The sequence below is a fragment of the Danio rerio genome, chromosome 16, assembly GCF_052040795.2.
Source record: "Danio rerio strain M-AB ecotype USA chromosome 16, GRCz13ab, whole genome shotgun sequence".
In the NCBI taxonomy this organism is placed as follows: domain Eukaryota; kingdom Metazoa; phylum Chordata; class Actinopteri; order Cypriniformes; family Danionidae; genus Danio; species Danio rerio.
In genome coordinates this window covers 42,622,501-42,648,093 of record NC_141036.1, presented here as the reverse complement: position 1 = coordinate 42,648,093, position 25,593 = coordinate 42,622,501, and the positions used below count along the sequence as shown (strand labels likewise).

Sequence of the window (25,593 nt, the reverse complement as noted above, 5' to 3'; positions counted from 1 at the left end):
AGAAAATCTAATCGTTCCTCAATTATTTTCAGATTTAAATTTTAACATATTGCCTTGGGCTCACTGGTGGAGCAGCAATAGGAGACTCACTGAGCCCAGAAGTGGAGCTGCACCACAAGACCCACTGAGCCCAGAGATAGAGCTGCAACAGGAGACCCACTAAGCCCAGAAGTGTAGCTGCATGTAGAGCAGTTGTAGTACATTTTTCTGAATTACTATCTGATATTCTTTAACTTTCATGCATCAATTATAGAAAACTGAATGGGCAGTTTTGCAGTGACAACACCTGTTAAATCAGGGACTTAGTCAAGGGATAGTGAGTGAGTGAGTGAGTGAGTGAGTGAGTGAGTGAGTGAGTGAGTGAGTGAGTGAGTGAGTGAGTGAGTGAGTGAGTGAGTGAGTGAGTGAGTGAGTGAGTGAGTGAGTGAGTGCTCAGCTGACAATGTGAAATTTAGTTGGGTTTTTGTAATGAAATGTTGTGCTATTTATGTCAACTTAGTTAAGAAATATACTTTCAAACAAAATTGTTAAATCATTTTTAAATTTTGTGTCCATTCATTCATGCATTCATTTTCTTTTTGGCTTAGTCCCTTTATTAATCAGGGGTCGTCGCAGCAGAATGAACTGCCAACTTGTCCAGCATATGTTTTACACAGCAGATGCCCTTCCAGATGCAACCCATACACTCATTTACACACATACTCTACAGACAATTTATAGCCTATCCAATTCACTTATAGCGTATGTGTCTGGACTTGTGGAGGAAACCGGAGCACAGACAGCACCACACAGAAATGCCAACTGAACCAGCTGAGGCTCAAACTAGTGACCTTCTTGCTGTGAGGCTACAGCACCCTGCACATGTGTGTCAATATGGGCCAAATTTAGTGTTCTAAACTCGTGAATATTATTATTTTTTCCATCTGTTTCAGTAAATCCAGTACATCCAGAGAAACAAAAAATGTAAGTGGTTATTATTGTTTCCCCCATAGCTCTATTGGGTAAATTTTGAAAATACCGGACGATGGCGCCAAATGTCTCTGTCATGCATCAGTCCTCACCGGTCTTGAATTGATGCATACACATAAAAACTAATTTCACAATTTTTCCAAAACAGCACAATAAGCAGTGATATATATCATCTATATTTATAGGTTTTAGGAATATTGTGAAATTAGTTTTATATAAATCGAGAAAAAAACATCATAAAAACGAATATGCAGTAGGCCTGTACCTAGGCATTATTATATTACAGTCATTATATTCTAATGCCCTATGCGTCTGCAACATTCTTGCAGGATGAGATCAACGGGGGTCCAGGACCTGTTTTATTTAACTATTTTTGGGACTCGAGTTCCACCAGGGTGCACTGAGTATACACTACATCACGTGATCAGAGGACAGAATTCGTGAATCCGGAGTGTGCCGTTTGGGGGCGATTCTCGTTTCTCCCTATGGTTTCTCCCCTGACTGACTCAGTTCACTCAAACGATTCGGTTCAAAAGTGATTCATTCATGAATCGGACGCCGCTAACGTCGCCAATCAACACTAGAGTGTTGACATTTCCTGCTTTGCAGTTTGCAGTGAGTGAAACGCAGAGTTGCATGCATAAGCAGTCGAAAGAACTACGTGTTTAGCGGAAATTAATAACCGAGAATCTTCTCTCGCATACATAAACAGTCGAGAGGAGAATGTAATTGCTACAAACGAGTTTAAAATCGCATGTTAAGAGCGACTGCTCTCGTTCTTTCACTGGACTAAGCTCCTCCTGCACATACATATCTATATATTTATAGATATAGGAGTGTGTCATTGTTTATCATGGCCAGTTTATGTCTCTCAAGAGGTCGGTGTGTCCTCCGGCAGGTGTTAACTGGCTTACCGAGCATGGTGCAGTTGCAGCGGCCGTACAGCCTCGATGTGTCCGCGTCGCTCCTGCGGACTGAAGGCTTCATAGACGGGCGCTGGGTGTCCGCGGCCTCCTCCTTCCCCGTCTTTGATCCAGCCACCGGAGAGGAGATCGCCAAAGTCTCGGACTGCGGTACAAAAGAGGCTCAGGACGCTGTCAACGCCGCGCACAAAGCCTTTAACCTGTGGAAGAACCACACGGCCAAGGTGAGCTGCTTATGGACACGTTACTTATATGCAAAACTGCATTTGACACATAATTGTTTACAAGAAGGTACCAAGGTACGTATTATTTTAAAATGCCAAAACGATCTGGTGTTATATTGTAGTTTCTTTATGCTTTAATATATAGCGTGGTATTTATTTAACTATGGTACTCGGATATCTGGAAAAACAAACATCTGCAACCTGATAAATTCCATTAATTCAACCATTATTTTGAGTAAAGCCACTTTTAATGCAAAGCATATTTATAACAAAGCACGTTTTCCCAGTTTTGAAAGGGAAAAATGTAATTATAATATCAATATTTAAAAAAATATGAAAACATTAAAACTACATAAAATATTTATTAATTATACATTCCTCAAATATAATTTTAAGTATCTTATTGTGAAAAAACATTTTAAAATTTTTTTTCTGTCCATAAAATAAGCAGTAAAACAGTTCTTGAGCAACCAAATCAGCATCATAGAATTATAAAATATCCTGTTACTCTTCTATGTTAGTAAAATATTCTAATAAATATACTATATTACTGTTTATTATTTTTTTACCATAATTTTAACAAATACAATTATGCATGTATTTAAATTTGAACTTTATTCATCATGATTGAAAGTTGTATGCTCTTTGCAGGAAAGAAGTATTTTGCTGAGAAAATGGTTTGATCTGATCATTCAGCACAGGGAAGATCTTGCCAAGTTGATCACAGCAGAATGTGTAAGTACACTGCCCGATTACAACCACTTCACTTACCCATTTACAAGCATCAAGATATTAAGAGACACTGTACGTGTGTGCAGGGGAAGCCCATGAAGGAGTCTCTTGGTGAAATGACGTACTCTGCCTCTTTTCTGGAGTGGTTTTCTGAAGAGGCCAGGCGTGTGTATGGAGACATCGTCGCGGCTCCAGCCAAAGACCGCAAGATCCTGATCCTCAAGCAGCCAGTTGGAGTGGCTTCCATCATTACACCTGTGAGAATGCCTTATTTGTTTTAATAACAACATCTTCATGCTTTAGCATCTGTGAGATTTCATGAAGAGTGTCATGGATATGGATTACATTTTTTTTTATTGGGCTCCTTGAGGCTCACTTATAATGTCTAAGTAAAAAAAATCTATTATTACAAAGTCCCCTATGAGCCCCTTTACTGCTTAATTATTGGTGGTTTGTTTATCATGAGGAGGATGTTTTAGGCATTAGACTTGCGGGATATTTTTAACAGAGTAAAGATCTCTTACATTTCACACTAAGGGCAACTTTGAATTCCCATTTCATGACCTCTTTAATACTGTCAGCTTTCAGTGAAGTTTACCCTCTTTACAGTGGAATTTCCCAAGCGCCATGATAACCAGGAAGGTTGGGGCTGCACTTGCAGTGGGCTGTACTGTAGTGGTGAAGCCGGCTGAAGATACGCCTCTCTCTGCACTGGCCCTCGCTGAGGTCAGTCTGTACCCATTGAATCCTACTTAAAGGGATAGTTCACCAAGGGCAGCACGATATTGGAAAAAAAAAATACTGACATTGCATAATTTTCATTCATTGCGATATACATTGTGACAAATGCAATTTCAGCAGATATAGAAAATAGATAATAATAATTCACAGAAATAATTCATAATTGTAGATCGATCTCCACAATCTATCATTTAGAAAAATGACAAGCAAAGTTAAAGGCGCATTATGCAAGTTTGACACCCAGTGGATTGCATTCCTGGATCAAAACAAACCCCCCAATAGTGCAGGTTGCCAGATGACTAACAGGAGTAAGTCATCGAGCCTAAAGGCTGATTTTAAAACATGTTCTAAATAAAAGCAACGGCACCATATAGAAGAAATATTTTCCATATTAAAAGGAGTTTTTGTCCGAACCATCACCTCGAATTGATATATTAGAAACGGCTCTCATAGGTAAACAACAGAAAACTTTGACCATGATCACCTCAGGTATGCCTCATGTGCTTTAATCAGAGTTAAATGCTAATAACGTGAGTTTAAATTCCATTTACCTGACATTTACTGTCATACTACTGAAAGAAGCAGCAGATAGTTCACCTCAGATCTAGGCGGGTTAAAAGAACCAAAACAAAGACAGCATTCTGGCACAGAAAACACATTTCAAGCAGAATATCTGACTTTAGCATTATTTTTCAGATAAACAAGAATGTTCACTTAGCATGTTTCCTTAAATCTCTGCAAACATATTATGGTATTTGTATTCTTTAGAAGAGTCAAAAACTTTCATACAGCACCTTTAAATACAACAGAGAAAAGATGCAAATAAACAACTTGTGGTTTTCTGGGGAGTCGAGCAATGTTCAGAAGCAGAAATTAAATAATCACCATGTATAATTTTAAAAATAACACTGTATCATTTTAATTGAGTGAATAATTATATAATGTACAATTAACCTTTAAGCCACAAACTTAATTAGTTTCATTTATTTTGCCCAAATAGCTTTAAATTCATACAGTCAGGTCTTGAAACACATTCAAATAATAAACTTTCACTCTAAGGTTAAAATGTGAAATTACTCCACTATGTTAACTGTAAAGTAAGTTCCAACTACATTGCAGATCCTTGTGATGTGGCTATTGCAGACTTTTACATTGCGATATCGATGCTGAAACGCCATATTGTGCAGCTCTAAGTTTACCTTTAACTCATTTTAAGATCTTATATAATTTATCAACTGTAGCTAAAAAGATGAAGGTTGTTTAAACGTATGTCAAATATTTTTACATTAAAAAAACATTATGGGTACATGAGATTATTGCTGTCAAGGTCTGGATACTGTTGTCCAAGCTTTCATTATAATTAAACAATTGTTAAAAATGTCTGAATAGAACACAGTGTTGAGCAAAACAACAATTTACCCGTTTCATAAAAATCAACAAATCAGAATAATTTTTGATATGTGACATTGATTCAGCAGTTCAGCTAGAGATAACTTAATTTCTATTTTAAGACATTATTTTGGTGAGCATAAAGACTACTCAAAAAAAAAATACTGACTCCAAATTTCTGAATGTTGTCTTCCTCTGCAGCTGTCGGTTCAGGCTGGCATTCCTGCTGGGGTGTTTAACGTGGTGCCCTGTTCAAGAGAGAAGACGCCCGCTGTGGGAGAGCTGCTCTGCACAGACCCTCTAGTAGCCAAAATCTCATTCACCGGCTCCACAGCCACTGGCAAGGTAAACATCCACTCTGGACAATAGGCTGCTATGTGCAGTCAACATTGTTCACTTTTTTCACTGTTATAATGAATAATTTGCTAATAATTTAAGCAAACATTTTATATGCAGGTTTTATTAAGACATGCTGCAGGAACTGTGAAAAGGGTCTCCATGGAATTGGGAGGACATGCTCCCTTTATTGTGTTTGACAGCGCTGATGTAGATAAAGCTGTTGCAGGAGCCATGGGCTCAAAATTCAGAAACTCAGGACAAGTAAGTGCTGTTTCAATCTTGCACCATTGCTTATTTATTTATGCTTGGAATTTATTTCAAAAAATTGCTGAAACATTAGGTAACAGATTATTTATTTATCTGATAATAATTCACCACAAATTTAAATGTTAATAAATTTGTTTTTAATTAATTGAAGTAGTGTATTTTTTTTTACTTTATACTAAATAATAATTTTACTGACATGATAAATAATTAAATTAGTGTAACAGCATGTTCATTTTAAATTACATTAGTATATTTTATTATAAATTATATTATAGTTTAAATTAATAAGTTAACCCCAAAAGGCATTTATATTTAATTATGTGGTAGTTAATAAAATTTTTATATGATATAATTTTATATAATGTCGGCTTTATTCAACAAAACTAGCATAAGCCAAGTGTTTAGTGCAAGTTGGAGCTGCTTTGCCTTATGGTGAATGCAGAAAGTGACTGTTTTCATCAATAACGTTACCTGATTAGCACAAAAGTTCAGAACATACAAAAACAGAAAAAAACTTAATATTACCTATGAAATGTTCAGCCTTAGTGTTATTAAGTGAAGATGCGGGACTTTAGCGCTGTCTACGGGTGTAGTAACGAGCAAAAAAAGAAAATAAAGCACAGTCTTGACTAGTGCGGTTGAATGACATTTGTCCTGGGAGCACTGTACCAATGTGGCTATTGACGCATGCTCAGGGTCCCTATGCGATATCTAGTGTATATCTATGACCATTTACTTAACCTTCATTTGAAAAAAACAGTTAATTCATTCTATCCTTCAGCTTAATCCCTGATTAATCAGGGGTCGCCACAGTGGAATGAACCACCAATTACTGGATTATTTATTCTTTCTCTTAAATGAAAATTAAGATATTTTGAAGAATGTTAAAAATCAGTAGCCATTGACTTCTATAGTAGGGCTGGGCGATATGGCAAAAATGCAATCTCTATTAATTCTTTTCCATATTGAACAACAACAATATACATTTCAATATCAGTTGTTAATTCTTCCAGATTTAAGATTACCCCAACAATGACTGAAGCCACAAGTTAGAGGGTTCTTTAAATAGCATAACCTAATTTCGGTGGCTGATCTATTTCTAACCTCAACACTTCTAAATTTCCATTTTTGCACATTTCCGCTGTGTGATTGGCTCTTAGATTAATAAAGAGTAAAATAAAGTCCAGAGCTTATCATTGTTATTCACATAAATTTTATTGCTAAGCGATGTAATATTGTTTATCGGCCAAGCCCTAATCCATAGTATTTATTTTTTCCTGTTTTAATTAATCACTACCAGTTTCTAACATGCTTCGAAATATCTTTTATAGTGTTCAACAGAAAAAAAAAAAAAATAAATAAATAAAAAACTAACAGGTTTGGAACCAAGTAAATGGTAATTATATACAGCTTTTTGAGAGGTAAAATGATCCCTTTAATATATGATATATTGAACTTGCAAGTACTCATCATGTTTCTGTAACAAGGCAAGTACCTGAAGGTATATTGCATTATTATAACCATAAGCATCTCCACTTCATTTCTCACCTGTAATGCATCTTTTCTGTAGACCTGTGTGTGCTCCAACCGCTTTTTGGTCCAGACTGGCATTCATGATGCTTTCGTGGAGAAGCTGGCGAAGACTATGGATGCAGAGCTGAAGCTTGGCCACGGATCCGAGCCCAGCACCACACAGGGGCCTCTTATCAACTCACGCGCCGCAGAAAAGGTGCATCATGGGAACAACAGATACAGCAACTTATGATTCTGGTGGATGCAAACATTCAAGTCACTCTGCAACACAAGCATACAGGCCAAACACACGACTTAGACATCTGATTAAATATGATTTTTTTTTTTTTACTATTGGGTGCAGAAAACTATAGTTTATTTATGTAAGAGTGGATGGCAAAATAAAAGTAAACAGTGACAAATTTTATTTAAAAAATTTTCCGGCAGCACAGGAGAATCATTGAGATTGAGGTTGAACCAGCAAAGTATTGATAGTTGTGTAAAATTGTTTTACTAACAGTTGGAATCAATTTGTAAATGAAAAAAATGTACTGTTTTAAAAAATAGACACGATCAGGCAGTACAAGACTTGCACACGCATATTTATTGAAAGGGGGGGAAAAAATGTGTGATTTGTGTAAGAATATTTGACGATAAAACATTTGAATAGAATGTATATATAAATTATAGTAGAGAACATTTTTATTTAGGAAATGTTTTAAGGGGAAAAATTGGAGGAATTTTAGAATTGTTATCAATCAAACAAACAATTTCTATGCCTTTTTATCTGTGTTGTTTTTTATTATTATTAATTCATTCATTCATCTTTCTTGTCGGCTTAGTCCCTTAATTAATCCGGGGTCGCCACAGCTGATTGAACCCCAAGTTATCCAGCACATTTTTACGCAGCGGATGCCCTTCCTGCTGCAACCCATCTCTGGGATTCTCACACACACTCATACACTATGGACTTTGGACTGTGGGGGAAACCGGAGTACCCGGAGGAAAACCCACACGAACGCAGGGAGAACATGCAAACTCCACACAGAAACGCCAACTGAGTCAAGGCTCGAACCTATGACCCTCTTGCTGTGAGGCGACAGCACTACTTACTGCACCACTGCGTCGCCGCTTTTATTATTAATTAATCATTTATTTTTTAATTAATCAATTATTTATTGTGCAATGAATTAATTGATTAAGAAACAGTTTTGATTGTAAATTATATATTAAATGCAATATATTAGTATAATTAGTTCAAGTGTTGCGATGAATAAAGCCAATGCTGCTGATATGGCATTAAAACATAAAGAAATAAATAAATACACAACAGTCGTCAGTTAGTTTTGGATGATTGTAATCTCTGTACCTTTTGATCTGACATGATCTAGTCATCTCACGTTATGAAGATGAATTTGTTCTGACAGTTTAATTCTGTGTTCCGTTTTTCCAATCTGTAACAAATGTTGAGGCTGCCTGCATAAATTCTGGTTTAAATTTATATTGGAAATTTGGTTGAGCCAGTGAGTTTTTGTCTGTTTGTTAGTTTATTTATTGCCACTTCAGCAACTTATGACTATTTCATGGCAAGTTCTTTGATACAGATAAAACATTACATAAATACATAATAAAACTTCATAATTTGATGCAAAAATAATAATGACCAATAAAGATATGAATTTTCAGTTCGATATATGATAAATAGCTTAAATTTCCTCCTGGGTACATTAAAAAAAAAAAACATCCATCAGAGTGCCTGCGTTATAAAAAAAATCGGTCACACCTTATTTTGATGGTCCGTTTATTAAATTTGTTACATTGCAACTAATTCTTATTAGATTATAAGTAGACTGTTAGGTTTGGGTTAGGGTTAGTGTAAGTTAAATGTCTGTTGAACAGATATTAAGCAGACAGTCTACTAATACTCAAATGCATCAAAATAAAGTTTTACCTGAAAATCTTTTCAAATACTCTTTAAAATTTCACATTGTAACGAATGATATTAATGGTGCGTCATTCAATAAACATAAATGCGATATCCTAGAGTGACCAATTCAGCCATCTAGTGTAATTGGTTTGGTCATAGTCTCAAAACTACAATTTGAAAATCGTCATCATCAAAAATCATATATGCTTGGGTTTATCTCTTGCAGTTTTTCATTTACACAACATTTCAATGTGGTGATGTCACTGGCCCATGGACATTACCTGCTTGTTGCTAAATTATTTCATAACTGTGACGAGATGCAATTTAATCGTATCTTAATGTTAAAATGGCTGCCATAATATTATTTATCGATATGTGCACCTTTTTGGATTTTTGGAAGCTTTGGAAATTAAATATTGAATACAGGAAATACATTAGGACCATTGATATTGTTTACATCCCTTAAAATGGTCTAGTTGTGTCATTCCACCTTTTTCTGTATATGTACACAAATGAATGGGTTTCAGATCAGACGGAGGAGTAAAATATTCTGCCACTCTCAGGGATATTGAGCTGCTGAGTTTAATGGTGGTGTTTGTTTCAGGTGGAGAAGCAGGTTGCAGACGCTGTGGATCATGGAGCGGTCGTAGTTCGAGGTGGAAAGAGACTGCAGGGCTCTTTCATGGAGCCGACGCTGCTGTCCAACGTTACCTCTGACATGCTCTGTATGAGAGAGGAGACCTTTGGACCTCTTATTCCAGTTGTTAAGTGAGTGTTTTTTTAATTTATATAACTTCACAATATTATTATGTAGCTTTTAGATGTTTCTACCCAAAGTTGCAGATGTAACTTGTATAAGAAAATGTCATTTTGCGTAAATAATTTGCTACTGTTTTCATCCAGTGCGTTTACTCGAATTGAATTTTGTACTTTACAGTCACATTAGGGATGCTCTGATCAGCATTTTTATTGCCAATACTAAGTACCGATTCCTTGTCATGGTGATCGGCTGATATTGTGTACGGATTCTGGTGCTTTAAGCTGTATAATGCACAAAGCACAATTTTCCTCTAAGTATGATATTTAAGTGGAGATCTCCTAGAGAATAAATGAAGGATGTTGAATATTATCCCTTACACATGTCTCTTGCATTCTGTTCTCTTGCTCGTTCATTTTCTTCAGCATGATTTGTGGGGTATTTTAATTGTCACAAAGCTGGTATGAATATGCGGAAGACTCATGGAGCTTCTGCGAGGGGTCACACAGTTTGATGAGACACTAAATAGGTGCAATCGACCTACTTGCATCACAGCAGCTTAAAATATATACTATATATAGATATACAATGGTTGTTACCAAAGAGAATCCATCACTCGTGTGAGTCGCACTAATAAACTGTATAAACAGAGGTTGCATTGCATCTGTATGCCTTTTAGCTGCTGTCATTTACCTCATCATGTGTTGTAGCTGCTTTATGTATAACCCAGTTGTACAGAGTCTTTATTTAGTCTCAGAATAATAAAAAAAAATAAGCATCACAGGTTATACATGTCCTAATATATCCTGCAAATCAAATGGCAGGAAAATACTTTTTTTTTTTTTAGAGCTGGAACTTAGGCTAAAAAAATTAACATTGCTAATCTCATTGCGCACCTTAAAGGTCAACATGACAAAGAGCATGATGTTTATTATAGTATAATATTATTAATGGGTAACATTTCATCTTATTGATTCTGCCAGCTGCTGATGTTTTTTTGTTTGTTTCTTTTCTTCGCCAGGTTCAACACAGAACAGGAGGCACTTGCCATTGCCAATGCTTCTCCTGTTGGTTTAGCAGGTTTGTCCATCTGTGCAAATAAATCATGTTTTTGTAAGACGTTTTTTTTTTTTTTTTTTCAAGTTTTTGTTGCAATTGTTTTGTTGCAATTGTTGCAGTTGTCTGTTTATTTTTTACCGAACATGCTACTGTAAGACAATTAGCAACTGATTGAAAGTCTCATACAATTGATAACATTAGAATTTAGATAGTTAATCACAATTTGGCAAATTAACCAATCATTATATAGATGGTGTAGGATATAAAAGTATTATATATAGTAATAATAAAATAAAATAAAATAACAGTATTTATGTAATATTTTCAATATTTTATTATATTAAATAATAATAAAAACATCAAAGTAGTTTTGCACGAATGCAGATTTGGTGTACAAGGCCCTTTATCATTCATTTAAAGCTATTCTATTCAAAACACATTGTCAAAACTAGGGCTGCACAATACTGGAAAAATATGCAGTTGTTGTTGAATATTACAATAATTATATGTCTTGCGATTTTTAACATTTCCCCAGATCAGGGGTGCCCAAACTTTTTCATATGAAGGGCCAAAAAACAAATATCATTGATACAGTAGCTGTGGGCTGAAGATGAACATACCAAACTATTTTACATTTAAAGTTGCCATGATAATTTCCTTATATTTAAAAATAAACAGTAAACATTACTTTGAATCATAATTCCTAATGCAGTATCTTTTTAAATTATAATTATTGCAATAAAAACATAGGCAGTCACATTTATAGCACAGTGGAATTCAATGGTGAATACACTAGTCAAGCAGAATCTGCCTTACATTTTAAATTAAATCTGATTAATTGACACCATTAAAGTTTAAATGTTTAACTTCAGTTTGCTTTTTTGTAGCTTAACATTAAAACAAACAAATAAAAGGTTACATTAAATTTAAAATGACAATCTCTAAAGCATCCCCATCATTCTCCCTCTCTTCTCAGATGGGATGGCAGGCTAAAGCAGAGGTTACCATGGGCCAACTTTGGCCTGTGGGCCCTAGTTTGGGCATCTCTGCCCTAGAGAAATGCTATTTTTATTAGCTATTACTCATACAAAAATAGATATTTTTCAGATCTAATTAAATCTAAAAAAAAAAACAAATAAACTGTCAAAGTGCTAACATTTAGATTTTAAAACACTATAAATTACTGAAACCTCACTTGGCCTAACTCCTGTTATTAGTATGTACTTTCAGCTCTCTGCTCTGAAGATCTAGGTTCATTTTGCACCACTCTAGCCAATAGTAAAAAAGCACCTACTGGAGAGGCGGGTATAAAGATAGCCAGGTCACATCTGATTGTTTAGACTTGGGTAAACTACCTACACATGCAACACACAAGTAGCACACACAGTAAATTAAAATTACCGCTTTGATAGAGATATTGCATATACCACTATCCCAATAACAAAATTTCACTATAATGTGCAGCCCTAGTCTAAACAAATTTGACAAATTTCAAAAAATTATATTGCTCCATTTTATAGAAAGAATTATGATATTTTTGGAGGGCCAGAAATATCACATTCCCCTTCAGCCTCATTGAATTCACCCCATTAGAGGGCTGCAAGTAAAGTAAATGAATACAGCTAGTTGCCTTTTCTCATTCGTTTTGTTTGTCCAGGTTACTTTTACTCCAGGGACATGGCTCAGATCTGGCGGGTGGCAGAGCAGATGGAGGTGGGGATGGTCGGGGTCAACGAAGGCATGATCTCCACCACCGAAGCCCCTTTTGGAGGAATCAAACAGTCCGGATTGGGCAGAGAAGGATCCATATATGGCGTTGATGAGTATCTGGAAATCAAGTACATGTGTTTGGGGGGACTCTCTTGAAAACAATGGCAGTTACAGAAAAACACTGTGTATCATTCCCACTTTTAGTCTTACTATTCAGTATATGGAAATGACGATGATGTACTTTATGGCCCGTTTTCACTGAGAGGTACGGTACGATACCTTTATCAGGCTTATGTTTCCACTGCCAAAAGGGTACCAATCGTACCCTTATGGTGGGCGTGGTGTACAACAAAGTTTTAGTCGACATCATTCTTGCTCGAGGAAATGTTTAAAGTAAAGCTGTAAGGGTTGTTCACATATCATATAAGAAGCACTTCTCAAATAGATGCTTTATACACATAAAATGTGTAAATGTTCATTACTAACCTTTCTATGAATATGATTTGATTTATAACTTCAGATCAATGATTTTAGTGCAAAATAGCTTACTCTAAAGTCTGTAATTATATAAAATAAATAAATAAATGCAACATATATGAACACATACAGACCCTTACAGTCTCCAATATGTTTTCAATTACCGAAAAACTACACACGGCATGCATTTAGTCTCGCAGACGTTATTTTAATCAGCTCAAGAAGTTTATTTCAAATTTAGAAGTGCACGCGAGCTCTATTGAAAAAGTGAAACCGCTCGTGCTTTAAGACGGCCTCAAAAACTGAGCATGGCAGGTTTTGTTCTTTTTGGCTTTGTGGCTGTTCATCAAGATGACGACAAGGTTTGTTTGAGCTCAGGTTGACCATGGCTCATTATTATATGTACATATTATTACAGTGTAATGTCTACGATGTGTATTTAAAAATGGCGCTTCCTTAGTTTTCATTCCTCTGGCTTGTGTACGCACTAGTGACATATCTCTGTAAACTAATAGCAATCAGCTGCACATTTTGCTCCACCTTTTGGTACCCTTTTGTTGTGCTAGGTACCCATTGGTAGCCCCACACAGAATCTGCACAGAATTCCACAGATTTTTAGCTCATCATTGATTTTGTTTATTTACTAGAGTAAATTTGTATTTATTCAGTTTTTTAATTAATTTCAGTAAAATTACTGAATTATATGAAAATATTCACATGATAAATTTACAAAACAGTTTGTAAAGTAATATTTTCTGTCTTTTAGTAGATATAATAAATAAGAGACTGGTTTTGTTTACCAAATAAAGTGACTCTAATTGGATTTGCATTGTAAACATTAAATAAAAGTTTAAAATGTAATATGTTTTATTTCACATATTAAAGTTTTTAGTTATGATTCTTACAAAATCATTCCGCATAAATAGAAAAAATTGATTTTTAACAAAATTCTCTACAGAATTAGCAAAAAATGCCTGCAGATTCTGTCTGGCCCTACTCATTTGATAAGTGGTATGGTATGATTCGCTGTTAGGTACGTTTTGACAGTGGAAGCCATAAAAGCATGCAAACCACTCAGTGGAAACAGGCCCTTAGATATATGCTATTAAAAAAAGTCCTCTGAGATTCTGTCCATAAGAACATACTGTAGAAGAGTTCACATTGTTCTTAAATAACTGAAATAATGTTTAAGTAAAAACATCCCTAAAACAAACACTGTTAAATTTTGTGTTATTGTTTTTCAGAAAAGATATATTTGGTATCTAGTTTATATTTCCTTACCCATTTAATTCTGGATAGAAAAACAAACAAAAATATGATTAATTTTGTTGTGCATATTTAGGAACTAAAATGTGCATGGATTTAAATGTTTCTAATTTACTAAGTGTTCTATTTTTATAATTAGAAATAGAGCGAGCCTGTTAATGATAAATGAATTGACTGGTGGGATATAATGTTTACAGATATAAATTGTTCTGACTTGATACGAAAACGAGATTTGTCTAGTAAGTTAACTTTGTCATTGTGGCCAAATGTTATAAGTGCCAATTTGTTTTTGTTTTTTTAATGAAATCCCATCTTCTGTTATATTTTTCAAATTGTTGTAAATATGAATTCTTGTTTAACATTGTATTGTTGTGTATAATTGTGTTGTTAATTGTCATACAATTGAACATGTTTAGAAATATATTAATTTTCTTACCTTAAATGTGAACTTCTCTGTCTGATACACACACAAGGGTACAAAGAAAATACAGCACAAAGCCTCTGTAAAAATTAGATTAATATGACATTTTACACACTGTTATTCACATGATCCCAGATTCATTACATTAGTGACACTGGTTTCATAAAAACTGAACTCTTTTTTTTGGTTCTATAAAAGGCTGTATTTTTTATTCTTTAATATTTGTGTATCTCCAGCTGCATTAAAACAAACTAAAAGAATATGTCTGGGGCAAATGGCTTCGATTGCAATTCCAGCTAAAGCAGACATTTGTAAAGTTTGTAAAACCAGGCCACTAAAAGACACAGTGCAGTGTTCAAAATCAAGGACAAGACCAAAATCTCAAAAAAATAAAAGCATTTCAGTCAGGCACATTAAAGTTCAAACAGTTCAGTACAAATAAAAGGATTTTGCATAAAGAAGAACAGCATCGTTTTGCTTTTATATGTATCAGTTATTTTGCAGAATCTCCCCAAAGGTTATGATCGGAGCATCTTAGAAATAACAAAACAATTACTGAACATACAAGCACTTTTAAACGCATAGAGTTGAATGCAAAGACTTTTTTATATGTTGAAGCGGATTATGCTATTAGTAATTAAGGTCCAGATGTATCTTACTGCAAACCAGTTTTGTTGTTGTTTTTACAATACCAACTGCATTCAGTAGTAGGTAAGTTTAGCCACCCATTCAATTCTGTCTGTCTTTGTATTAGTGGTAAATTCAGCAATACCCCTGTGCTGCAAGTATCCACGATGAAGAAATGTCCTTTTGTCCATGCGACTCAACTCTCCACAGGGCAAAGGCTGAGAGTGTCTCCGTTTCTGATTCTGTTATGAGCTTTTTGGACTCTCCCGTAATTGTAAATGTTGTCCTGTTCACTGTCCAGCTCTGATTCAGACATCATCAGGCTAGAGTTGTGCTCTGTGCTTCTGTGTTTAATGTCTGAAGAGGACAAAACACACACACAAAAAGTTATTTCAGTTTTACAGCTTTGGCGTCTGGACAATACAAGCCTCTGAATATGTCTAGATTTTCCAAAGTGGTAAATTGTAATTTTAAGTTTTGTTTTGTTTTGTTATTTTTTGCACAAAAAAAGATTTTCTGATAGTAATATTAGTTTATAGATAACACAATTGCAATGTTTAATTTAGCAATATTAGCAGTAAAAGTTAAAGCAGTATTTGGTGGAATATTCAGTTGACTTATGTATTCCATTTTTACACCCACACTGCAAAAAAAAAAAAAAAAAAAATCCTGGGTTACACACGATTCCTTCATGCTGTCCCAACACAGATTTATTAAGTTAACTTAATGTTTTTTTTAGGTTGTCCCAAAAACAACTTAAGAATTGTGTTGTTTTAACTCATTTAAAAATAAATAGTTTTAACAAGCAGCATAAGTCATTTTTTGAGTGTATACTAAAACTTAGTTTAATTCAATTATTATTTTTTCCAACATTTTTAAACAATAATTTTAATATCTATTTTGTTTTTATATCTATTCTCATACTCATTTCTTTCGTCTTGTCATGATGACAGTATATCATATTTTTAGATTATTTGTTTTACAATGTAGTTGAGCTTAAATTGCCATTCAAGGGATGAACTAGGTTAAATAGGCAAGTCATTGAACAATGATATATTCTGTAATAAATCAAAGAAGAAAAATAGGGGAAACAAATAATATTGACTTTAAAAACTGTTTTAATGAATGTAAAAGAGAAGCTTTTGTTCTAGCCAAACTAAAAAAAAAAACTATATATATACCACTTGAATGAGAGGAAATGTCCATTTTTTTGAGTCAACTATGCCTTAAATTATTAGATTCTAGCAATATTTTTTTTCTACTCACCTATTAAGACAATATTTTTAATCTCTAACATTATTATATTTATTCATTAGATATTATAGGGCCAGACAGAATCTATCTAGATTTATGCGAAATGATTTTGGAAGTATTGTAACTAAAAATGTAATACAGGGTGATTCAAAAAGAATACTATGACTTCAAAAATCTGTATTTAATTAAAGAAACATGATGGAACTTTGGGTAATTAATCAATGTGAAGAGTACTTAAAGGTAAATATGACCCCCTCCAGACGCTTGAGCGATATCAACCCGAAACTTGTGGTAATAATAATAATAATAATAATAATTCATTTTATTTATAAATGGCGCCTTTCTGGACACCCAAGGTCGCCTTACAGTAAGCATCAGCAGACATGCTAAACAACTTAAACCTTACTAAAAACAATCATTGACCAAACAAGTTAAAACGCAATAGCGAATATAAAAGAACATAATAAAAACATGATAAAAAATTGTTAAGTAAAAGCCTGCTTAAAAAGATGGGTCTTTCGACGTGATTTAAAATTGTGAAGACTATCACTGCTCCTAAGATCTACTGGAAGTGAGTTCCATAGCCTAGGAGCCATAGAACTAAAAGATCTGTCTCCCATTTTGCTCAGTCGAGTGCGAGGTGGTGCCAGGGTGAAATTGTTGGCTGACTTAAGGGTACGAGAAGGGGTGTAGATATGGAGAAGTTCAGTGAGATATTGAGGAGCGAGATTATGAAGTGCCTTGAAAGTTAGAAGTAATATTTTAAAATCAATTCGATACTTTACTGGAAGCCAATGAAGCTGATAGAGGAGTGGTGTGACGTGCTCGTGAGATGGGGTCCTAGAGATGACACGAGCTGCATGGTTCTAAACCAGTTGGAGTTTATGGAGAAGTTTGGAAGGAAGTCCAGAAAGAAGTGCATTACAGTAGTCAAGACGTGAAGTAACTAATGCGTGGATAAGAATGGCTGTGTTATTAGTTGTGAGAGAAGGGCGGAGACGAGTGATATTACGCAGGTGGAAATATGCAGTACGTGTAATATTATTAATGTGACCTTCAAATGAGAGTGTGCTATCCAAGATGACACCCAAACTCTTTACCTGCATGGAGGGAAAAATTGTACTGTTATCAATGTCTATAGTGAAATGATCTGCTTTATCCAAAACACTTTTAGTGCCGATGAGAAGGGCTTTTGTCGCTGTTTAATTTTAAAAAGTTAGCTGAAAGTCAGATTTTTATTTCAGCTAAACATCTGCTCAAAGCAGGAGGAGGAAAAGAACAGGAGGGCTTGGTGGACAGGTTCTTTTTGAATCGCCCTTTATATGAAACATATTACCATTTTAATTTTTTTTTTTTATGTTTACAATGCAAATCCAATTAGATCCACTTGTTGTTCTTAAACAAAGCAAGTCACTCATATAATAGATAGAAAATATTACTTTACAAACTGTATTGTAAATGAATATTTTCATATTAGTCAATAATATTACTGTAATTAATTTTAAAACTGAAGAAATATAAATTTACACAAGTAAATAAATAGGCTTAATGATGGGCAAAAAATCAGTGGAAATCTGCACGTGCAGATTTCATGTGGGCCTAGATATTATTCATTCATTCAATTTCTTTTTGGCTTAGTTCCTTTTTTTAATCAGGGGTCGCCACAGTGGAATGAACCGCCAACTTATCCAGCATATGTTTTACACAGCGGATGCCCTTCCAGCTGCAACCCATCACTGGGAAAGGCCTAGATATTAGTTACGCATTATATAGTCCTTATTAAATTAATACTTGTACCTATTAAATGCATTCATTAGCTACTAATACTTATCTGAAATCTTACTACTAGGTTATTTTTTTTACTAGTAAGGTTTTTTCAAGAGTTCACACTTAGTTTTTGATTGATAAAGAGCAAGTTTGGCATGCTATCCCAGGAGAGAACATATAAACTTCGCACAGAAACGACAGCCGGCCTGTTAATGGACTAGAACCGGTGACATTCTTGCTGTGAGGCAACAGTGTTAATCACTGGGCCACCCTGTAACCCTTTGAAGGGAAAGGTGGAGGAGTAGGGGTGGAAGGGGGGATTCTTCAAATCGAAGATGACTGTAGTGGGAAACCCTGGCTCTTTATTGTTGGTTAGGAATCGTCTGATTGGTGGATCATACATAGTTAATGCAGAACCAGCTGTTAATCATTCATTCATGACACTTACTGTACTTTGGCTGAAGCTCCATCCTCTCTTGTTCATCCATATTGTCTAGTATTGTGTACTTGGTTTTCTTTCTTACTTTGGTACGCTTCTCCCTAAAAACAGACCTTCACATAAGTACCTCAGATAAAAACGCACTCAACAAAATATCTTATTGAACATATATAAATATGATATTTGTCAATATCTGACCCTAAACTAACTTTTAAGTTGTAGTGAATGACGATAAACCCTTTATCACCTTTTACAGCAGCAGACGCAGATCCAGCTGACGGACAAGATGAAAATGATTGTCACAAAACAAGAGATTGTGACATACAGCACACTCCAGTCTGCAGAGAGGACACAGCATCTCAGCATTTCAGCCGCTGTCAGTCATTCTAGCTTTTCATGACATCCCACCAGAAATTAAGCATCTCAGCACAAAGTGGCAAGATGTGGTCACGTTAGTAACATTTTATTTATTATCAATAAAATAGTGTAGCGTGAATTACTGCTCACACAGCAACTAAGCATCTTTAAGATGTATAACAGGGTGAATTTTCATGACCAACTTTTACTAAATGCAAAATCCACAAGGATGTAACATGATACATTGTGGTTCACGATTTGTGATTTCACAATTTGATTTTATCAAGGTTTTTCTTTCTTTTTTTTTTCTTTTTTTTGAGTAAATGAGATTGAAGACACTATAAAATGAATTAAGAGGTGTCCTTTCATTACACTGTTGCTACGTTTCTTTGTGAAGCTGGAATATAACACTGAAATAATATAACAAAATGAAATTGAATCTTTCAGACAAACCCCAAATCAAATAGGTTTGACAAATAAAAGAAATCTCTTCATATTAACAAATGTAAGGCCTTGTCTGTGCTCTTTCCGTTTAAAATTAGAGGCAATAATTGCACTTCAGGCCCTGTCCATACAAAAACAGGTATTTTAAAAACTGGTCATTCGTCCACACAAAATGCAGTATCAGGTGAATGAATCGGACACGTTCTGATAACTCAAGTAAGTTTTGGCCTCAAGGCATCAGTTTGCACACTTATCTCTTTTCTGATTGGCCAGCACAGCTTTATTCTTTATTCCAACACTTTTATTGCCATCTGTTGGTTCAGCAGCTGACTTATGATTCAGTGACTAGAGGCCATGTCGTAAAACTGATTTCTGACTAGAAAACTGACTAGGCTTCACGCTAGAAATATCAGTGGAAAATGTTGGTCAGAAATGTACATTTTAACACAAAATAAAACCCAAAAGACACTTTGAGACAGCATGTTTAATTTCTGTTTTGGCTCAACTGTCGGAAATGGAATGCATGGGACTGTAAGATATGGGAAAAAGTGAAGACACTTCTATGCTGCCTTCAAAATTCAATCATAAGTTATCTCCTGAGACAGAAACTGAAGCAGAATTTGGCTTCAAATGTGCCTTGATGCCCTGCCCACTTCCACTCAGAATGTGAACTTTCACATAATAGTAAATGAAGAGTTGAGAAGCAAAAAAAAACGGAATGTAAATAACCTATTCATCACCATAAAAGTTACTGAACCTACACAGGTTTTCATCAAATGTGACCACACCTTCTTAGTTTGCTTACCTCTTTTTTTAACCACTATTTGAAATTGCTAATTTAAATAGGAAAGGTCATACTAACCACAATTGCTCTCTCCATCGTCTATGAAGAGGCGGATGGGGTTCTCCATCCACAGAGGGTCACAGGAACAGCTTTTTGTAATGGGGTCACACTGACCACGCCCAGAACACAGCAGCAAACACACTGCAGTGTTCATTAAGATAATATAAGAAAGATTGCATTCAAATGAAGTCAATTAAACAATAAATTAATTCTCCTTTGTTGTAAAACATTAGTGAAATTATTTAGTAAAGGATTCAAGTCACTCACTGACTGTGTCCACTCTTAAGACCCTAAAGAGCAAGAAGTCGCTTTTCTCTCTCAACAGCTGGTTTCTCAGCAGGCGGGCAAGTTTAGGGCCAGGGATCAAACCATCAGGACCCTGCACCGAGAACCTGAATACTGTGCTAAACACAGGAGGCACATTTATAATTGTATATAATTGTATAATTGTATAAAATATAGGATTTTAATAATCCTAATTAAACTAGGATTATTAATTACATGTTTAGTCAGTTAAAGGGATAGTTCACTCAAAAATGAAAATTTCCATAGCATTTACTCACACTCAAGGGGTTCTAAACTTTTAATGAATTTCTTCTGTTGAAAACAAAACAATATTATTTTAAAGAATGTTGGAAAAAGCAGCTATTGACACCCATAGCCGGAACAAAAAATACAATTGAAGTAATTTGCTTCTTTTTGCCCAACATTCTAAAGTTTATCTTATTTTGTATATATAATATGTATATAGTTTCTGAGTATAACACCAGTCGCTTGGGGGAGAAAAATTAATAAATTCTTGTAATTGTGTAACTGAGAGTAAAGACAAAAGTGTTTTTGGAGCTTTGTATGATAACAGTTAAAGCACTGAAGTCACATGGAATGTTTCCATTTCTGGATTTTGAACATCTTGGAACTGTTGCTGTCTACTGAGGAATATGAGAGAGCTTTCAGATTTCATCTAAAATATCAATATTTATGTTCTGATGATGCATGAAGACTTTTAAGAACGACTTGAGGGCGAGTTGTTAATAACAGGATTTTCATTTTTGGGTGGACCATTTCTTTAAATGACTTGAGACTTAAGCATCTAAAACTGAACAAGACAATGTCTGAGGCACTCAGTGAAGTTTTGGACTTCATGCTTTCAGATCCTCTATAATAAAAGACCTTATTTGGAGTGGTTTGGCTAATGTGTGAGATGTACTGTACCTGATGTCAGACTGTCCATGTAGAGCCTTTAGTGCGATGTCTGAGTCCAACACATGCAGAAGTGCGGCCAGCTGTCTGATCACTGTGTCTCTCTGTTGCTGACTGACTTGAGCCACGCTCACCTGCAGCTCAAGTTCCACCTCCTCTCGCTCACGCGGATCTGCACATCAATATCAACAAAAAGCAGAATATATGTGACCCAGGATCACAAAATCAGCCATAAGGCTAAATTTTGGTAAATGAGATGTATGCATGAAAAAATAAACAATCTTTCTATTGATGTATGATTTGTTAGGAAAGGACAGTATCTGGCCGAGATGCATCTATTTGAACAACTGAAATCTGAAGGTGAAAATCTAAATAGTAAGAAAATCACCTTTAAAGATGTCAAAATTAAGTTCTAAGCAATGCATATTACTAACCAAAAACGATTTTCTCAAGGAAATTTACAAAATGGGCGACACAGTGGCTCAGTGGTTAGCACTATCACTTTACAGCCTCCCGGCTGGGTCAGTTGACATTTCTGTGTGGAGTTTGCATGTTCTCACCATGTTGGCGTGGGTTTCCTCTAGGTCAGTGGTGTCTAAACTCTGTCCTGGAGGGCCGGTTGCCTGCATATTTTAGTTCCGACCCCAATAAACACACCTGAACCAGCTAATCAAGCTCTTTCTAGGTATACCAGAGTTCCAGGCTGGTTTGTTGGAGGAAGTTGGAGCTAAACTTTGCAGGACACCGGCCCTCCAGGACCAAGTTTAGACCCCCCTGCTCTAGGTGCTCTGGTTTTCCTCATAATCCAATGAGATGCGCTATAGGTAAATTGAATAAACTAAATTAACCATAGTGTATGGATGTGCATGTGAGAGTGTATGGGTGTTTCCCAGTAATGGGTTACAGCTGGAAGGGCATACGCTGTGTAAAACATATTCTGGATAAGTTGGCGGTTCATTCCGCTGTGGTGACCCCTTATGAATAATAAGAGACTAAGCCGAAGGAAAATGAATTAATTAATTTACAAAATGGAAAATTGTCTTAATATTGTAATGATTTTTGGCATAAAATAAAAATCAATCATTTAGACTTAAATACATTGGCTATGTTTGGCTATTCCCACAAATTTACATTACATGTCTTTAGACTGGAGCAGACTGCGTACCAAAATCAGACCTCATTCACCCCAGTGTTAAGTATATTCCATTGTCTGATTTATTTGTCAGCTTATATTGTGCACTATGTGCCATTTATCATATACAACATTGTAATTGTGTGAACAGTTGATTCATTTAAGTTGCAACTTTAGTATTTATTTATAGTGTAGGGGATTGGGTGTTTCAGATTCTAGAGGGCATTTGATTGGTCAGAATATCTGAAGAGAAGTGCAGTGTAATGTCATCAAAATCCCTCAGTCATATCGGTGTATGTAAGTGACTGCAAGTTTTGAATGTTTGAATCTTCTAAATGAGAAGATATAATATAAGATATGTTCAATCATTTGAATTAGGAAAATATAAATTCTCAAAAAATGCTAATGATCTAATCTGATTCAATGATCTATGCTAAGCTAAAAGCGCTCTGGCCAGATCCGGAAATGGGGTCTACGCGCACAGACTTTTTTTTTAAAGCCATCTCATAATGAAAATGTATTTTGCCCCAGTATTTTCAATAGAGTTTCTGCACCAGCCTGCTTCCACTGACGGCGCTAGAGTTTACACTTTCTGTCATCTCATTTTATGCTTGAAAAACTAAATGAATGTTTAAGTGTATTTGATTGTATTTTAATTACATTATGATGCTTACCGTTGGCTGAAATACACTAGCTGTGCATGTAGCCCATTGGCTGAATGGAATTGGCTTGAATTTTGTCAAGTTTTGGAGCAATAGCTTATATATAACTTTATGCTATAAAGTTAACAAATTAAACCAAACCAAAATGACATTTTGATTTCAAGGGAATTTAAAGGTAGTAAAGTATTTAATGAGGTTGGTTATGATGTATAGCATCATTCTGTAGTAGAATACGACTCAGACATTTGAGCGTTCATCAAAAATGCAAAAAAATTGGTCAAATGCCACAATAACAACATGTATTGCAAATTATTTCAAATTAATGCTGTTCATTTGAACTTTATACAATTTTTTATCAAAGAATCCTATCAAAAGAATCCTGGAATAAACATATGTCAAATAAATTACTTTACAACATCAAGCAGCTGCTTCCTATTAAAAGTAAGTAATATCTTACCAGGTCGTACTTCCACAGTGGCTGTAGCCGTGCTTGAGCGGCCCTGGACATCGGTGACCCGCAGCTGGAACAGGTATGTTCCTTCTACCAGGTTGGCAAGGTAAAGCGAGGCCTCGTGATCTGAACCATACAACACATCCTACTCTCAAAAGATGTGAAAACAAGACAAAGAAAGGTAAAACACTGAGCCACAGCAAATGACACAGAAAACAATCCAACAATATCACTCACCCCCGCAGCAGGGCTCTGTTCATCTCTAACCCACAGAAAGGACACGTTTGCTGGTCCGCTGTTGGACACTGAACCTCTGAGCACCAGAGAGTTGTTGGGCAAAGTGAGTGTATGGCTGCCGCTGGCATGAGCCACCAGTGGCAGGCTTTTAGCTGTGAATTTAACATTAGAACTGTTTGTGTGAAGATAAAAGTGAAACCAGGCATCATACACACTTTTTGTTCCTCAAGCCATATCAACTTAAATAGTTAGTACATCAGTTGCTACACGTTTTCTTATGGTCAGACACATTCAGTACCCTTACTGTTTTGGTTTTTGTAACCAATAAAGTAACAATTGTAAATACTTTTATAAAAATATTTCTTGTTTGTACAGTTAAAAGAGTCAATGCGAATTGACTCAAAATATTTCCATTTTTCCCTTACTTAAATGTCCTTCTGCCTTCTTATGTGTATATACTCCTGAAAAACACACACAAAATCGTTTTGTGCACACTTGGCAAATAAAACCTATTTGAATTCTGAAATCTGTAGTTGTGTGCAGCATCCCATCACATCCGCTTGTTAAGATGACTTATGGAATCTTGTTTACAGGTACAAGCCACTACTCATTTGAATTGAGAATATTTAAATTCTTAAAAGATGCTAATGGTCTAATCTGATTCAATGTCCTATGCTAAGCTAAAAAAAAAAAGCTTCAACCAGATCCAGAAATTGGCTGAATGGATTAAAAAATGTTAAACTCAACTGTTTAAATCTAGGGGAACTGTAAAATGAGCCCATTTCCAAAAATCATTAAGCATTCCATTATGACTCATGTATTGATACGAACACCTACAATTTATTATTAGTTACTTTGAATGTTTCAACATTTTATAAAGTCATATCCAAATATTGCAATTATTTTTGTTAAAGGGATAGTTCACCCAAAAATAAAGTCATTTTCTCAACACTTGTTTCAAACCTTTGTAAGATTCTTTCCTTTGTTGGACACAAAAGTAGACATTTTGAAGAAAGCTGAAAATCTGTAACCATTACCTCCATAGTGTTTGCATTTCCTACAATGGAAGTCAATGTGTAACGAAGTCCACTGAAAGCAAGCATAAAAGAACCCAAATGTAGTTTATTAACAAAAAGGGCAAAACAAACAAAACAAGAACTTAACACTAATCTTGGCATGAATACAAAACAAAACCTGAATTTGACCAGAAATGAAACTTGACAAGACATGGCAAAACCAACAAACTCATCAACCGAGATTACACAAACAAAGCTAGACAAGGTAACATGAGGGTATTTATATCAAACACACAGGATCACATGACATGACACAACCAAAGGGAAACAAGCCACATGACAAGGATAACCAATGAAGAACAAGACACCAGCCTAAATCAACCACTGAAAACATGGTACACACACACACACACCACACACACACACACACACACACACACACACACACAC

General features: G+C 35.3%; 2 protein-coding genes across 16 annotated transcripts in view; one reads left to right on the top strand and one right to left on the bottom strand.

Annotated features, from left to right (window-relative positions):
* The first annotated feature begins 1,511 nt into the window (after nucleotides 1-1,511).
* aldh5a1 (aldehyde dehydrogenase 5 family, member A1 (succinate-semialdehyde dehydrogenase)) lies at nucleotides 1,512-14,734 on the top strand. Of its 3 annotated transcripts, XM_087286064.1 has the most exons (11): nucleotides 1,512-1,584; nucleotides 1,868-2,116; nucleotides 2,768-2,851; nucleotides 2,935-3,105; nucleotides 3,458-3,574; nucleotides 5,180-5,323; nucleotides 5,435-5,578; nucleotides 7,155-7,313; nucleotides 9,628-9,791; nucleotides 10,802-10,860; nucleotides 12,497-14,734. In XM_087286064.1, the coding sequence occupies exons 1-11, from the start codon at nucleotides 1,516-1,518 to the stop codon at nucleotides 12,703-12,705; spliced, it is 1,569 nt and encodes a 522-aa protein (XP_087142190.1). In that variant the 5' UTR covers nucleotides 1,512-1,515; the 3' UTR covers nucleotides 12,706-14,734.
* Nucleotides 14,735-14,890: 156 nt separating this feature from the next.
* Nucleotides 14,891-25,593, bottom strand: part of kiaa0319 (KIAA0319) — a 164,656-nt gene continuing 153,953 nt past the window's right edge. For 5 of the 13 annotated variants that reach the window (XM_087287553.1, XM_087287550.1, XM_087287549.1 and 2 more), the window contains 8 exons: nucleotides 24,128-24,279; nucleotides 23,897-24,035; nucleotides 21,658-21,817; nucleotides 20,713-20,849; nucleotides 20,464-20,586; nucleotides 19,048-19,138; nucleotides 18,810-18,901; nucleotides 14,891-15,697 (listed from right to left, as the gene is read on the bottom strand). In XM_087287553.1, the coding sequence (XP_087143679.1) occupies nucleotides 15,537-15,697; nucleotides 18,810-18,901; nucleotides 19,048-19,138; nucleotides 20,464-20,586; nucleotides 20,713-20,849; nucleotides 21,658-21,817; nucleotides 23,897-24,035; nucleotides 24,128-24,279 (1,055 nt within the window). In that variant the 3' untranslated portion in view covers nucleotides 14,891-15,536. Of the gene's footprint in view, nucleotides 15,698-18,809; nucleotides 18,914-19,047; nucleotides 19,139-20,463; nucleotides 20,587-20,712; nucleotides 20,850-21,657; nucleotides 21,818-23,896; nucleotides 24,036-24,127; nucleotides 24,280-25,593 lie in introns of all 13 variants that reach the window. The other 8 variants (XR_015511808.1, XR_015511807.1, XR_015511806.1 and 5 more) reach the window with 5 other exon arrangements.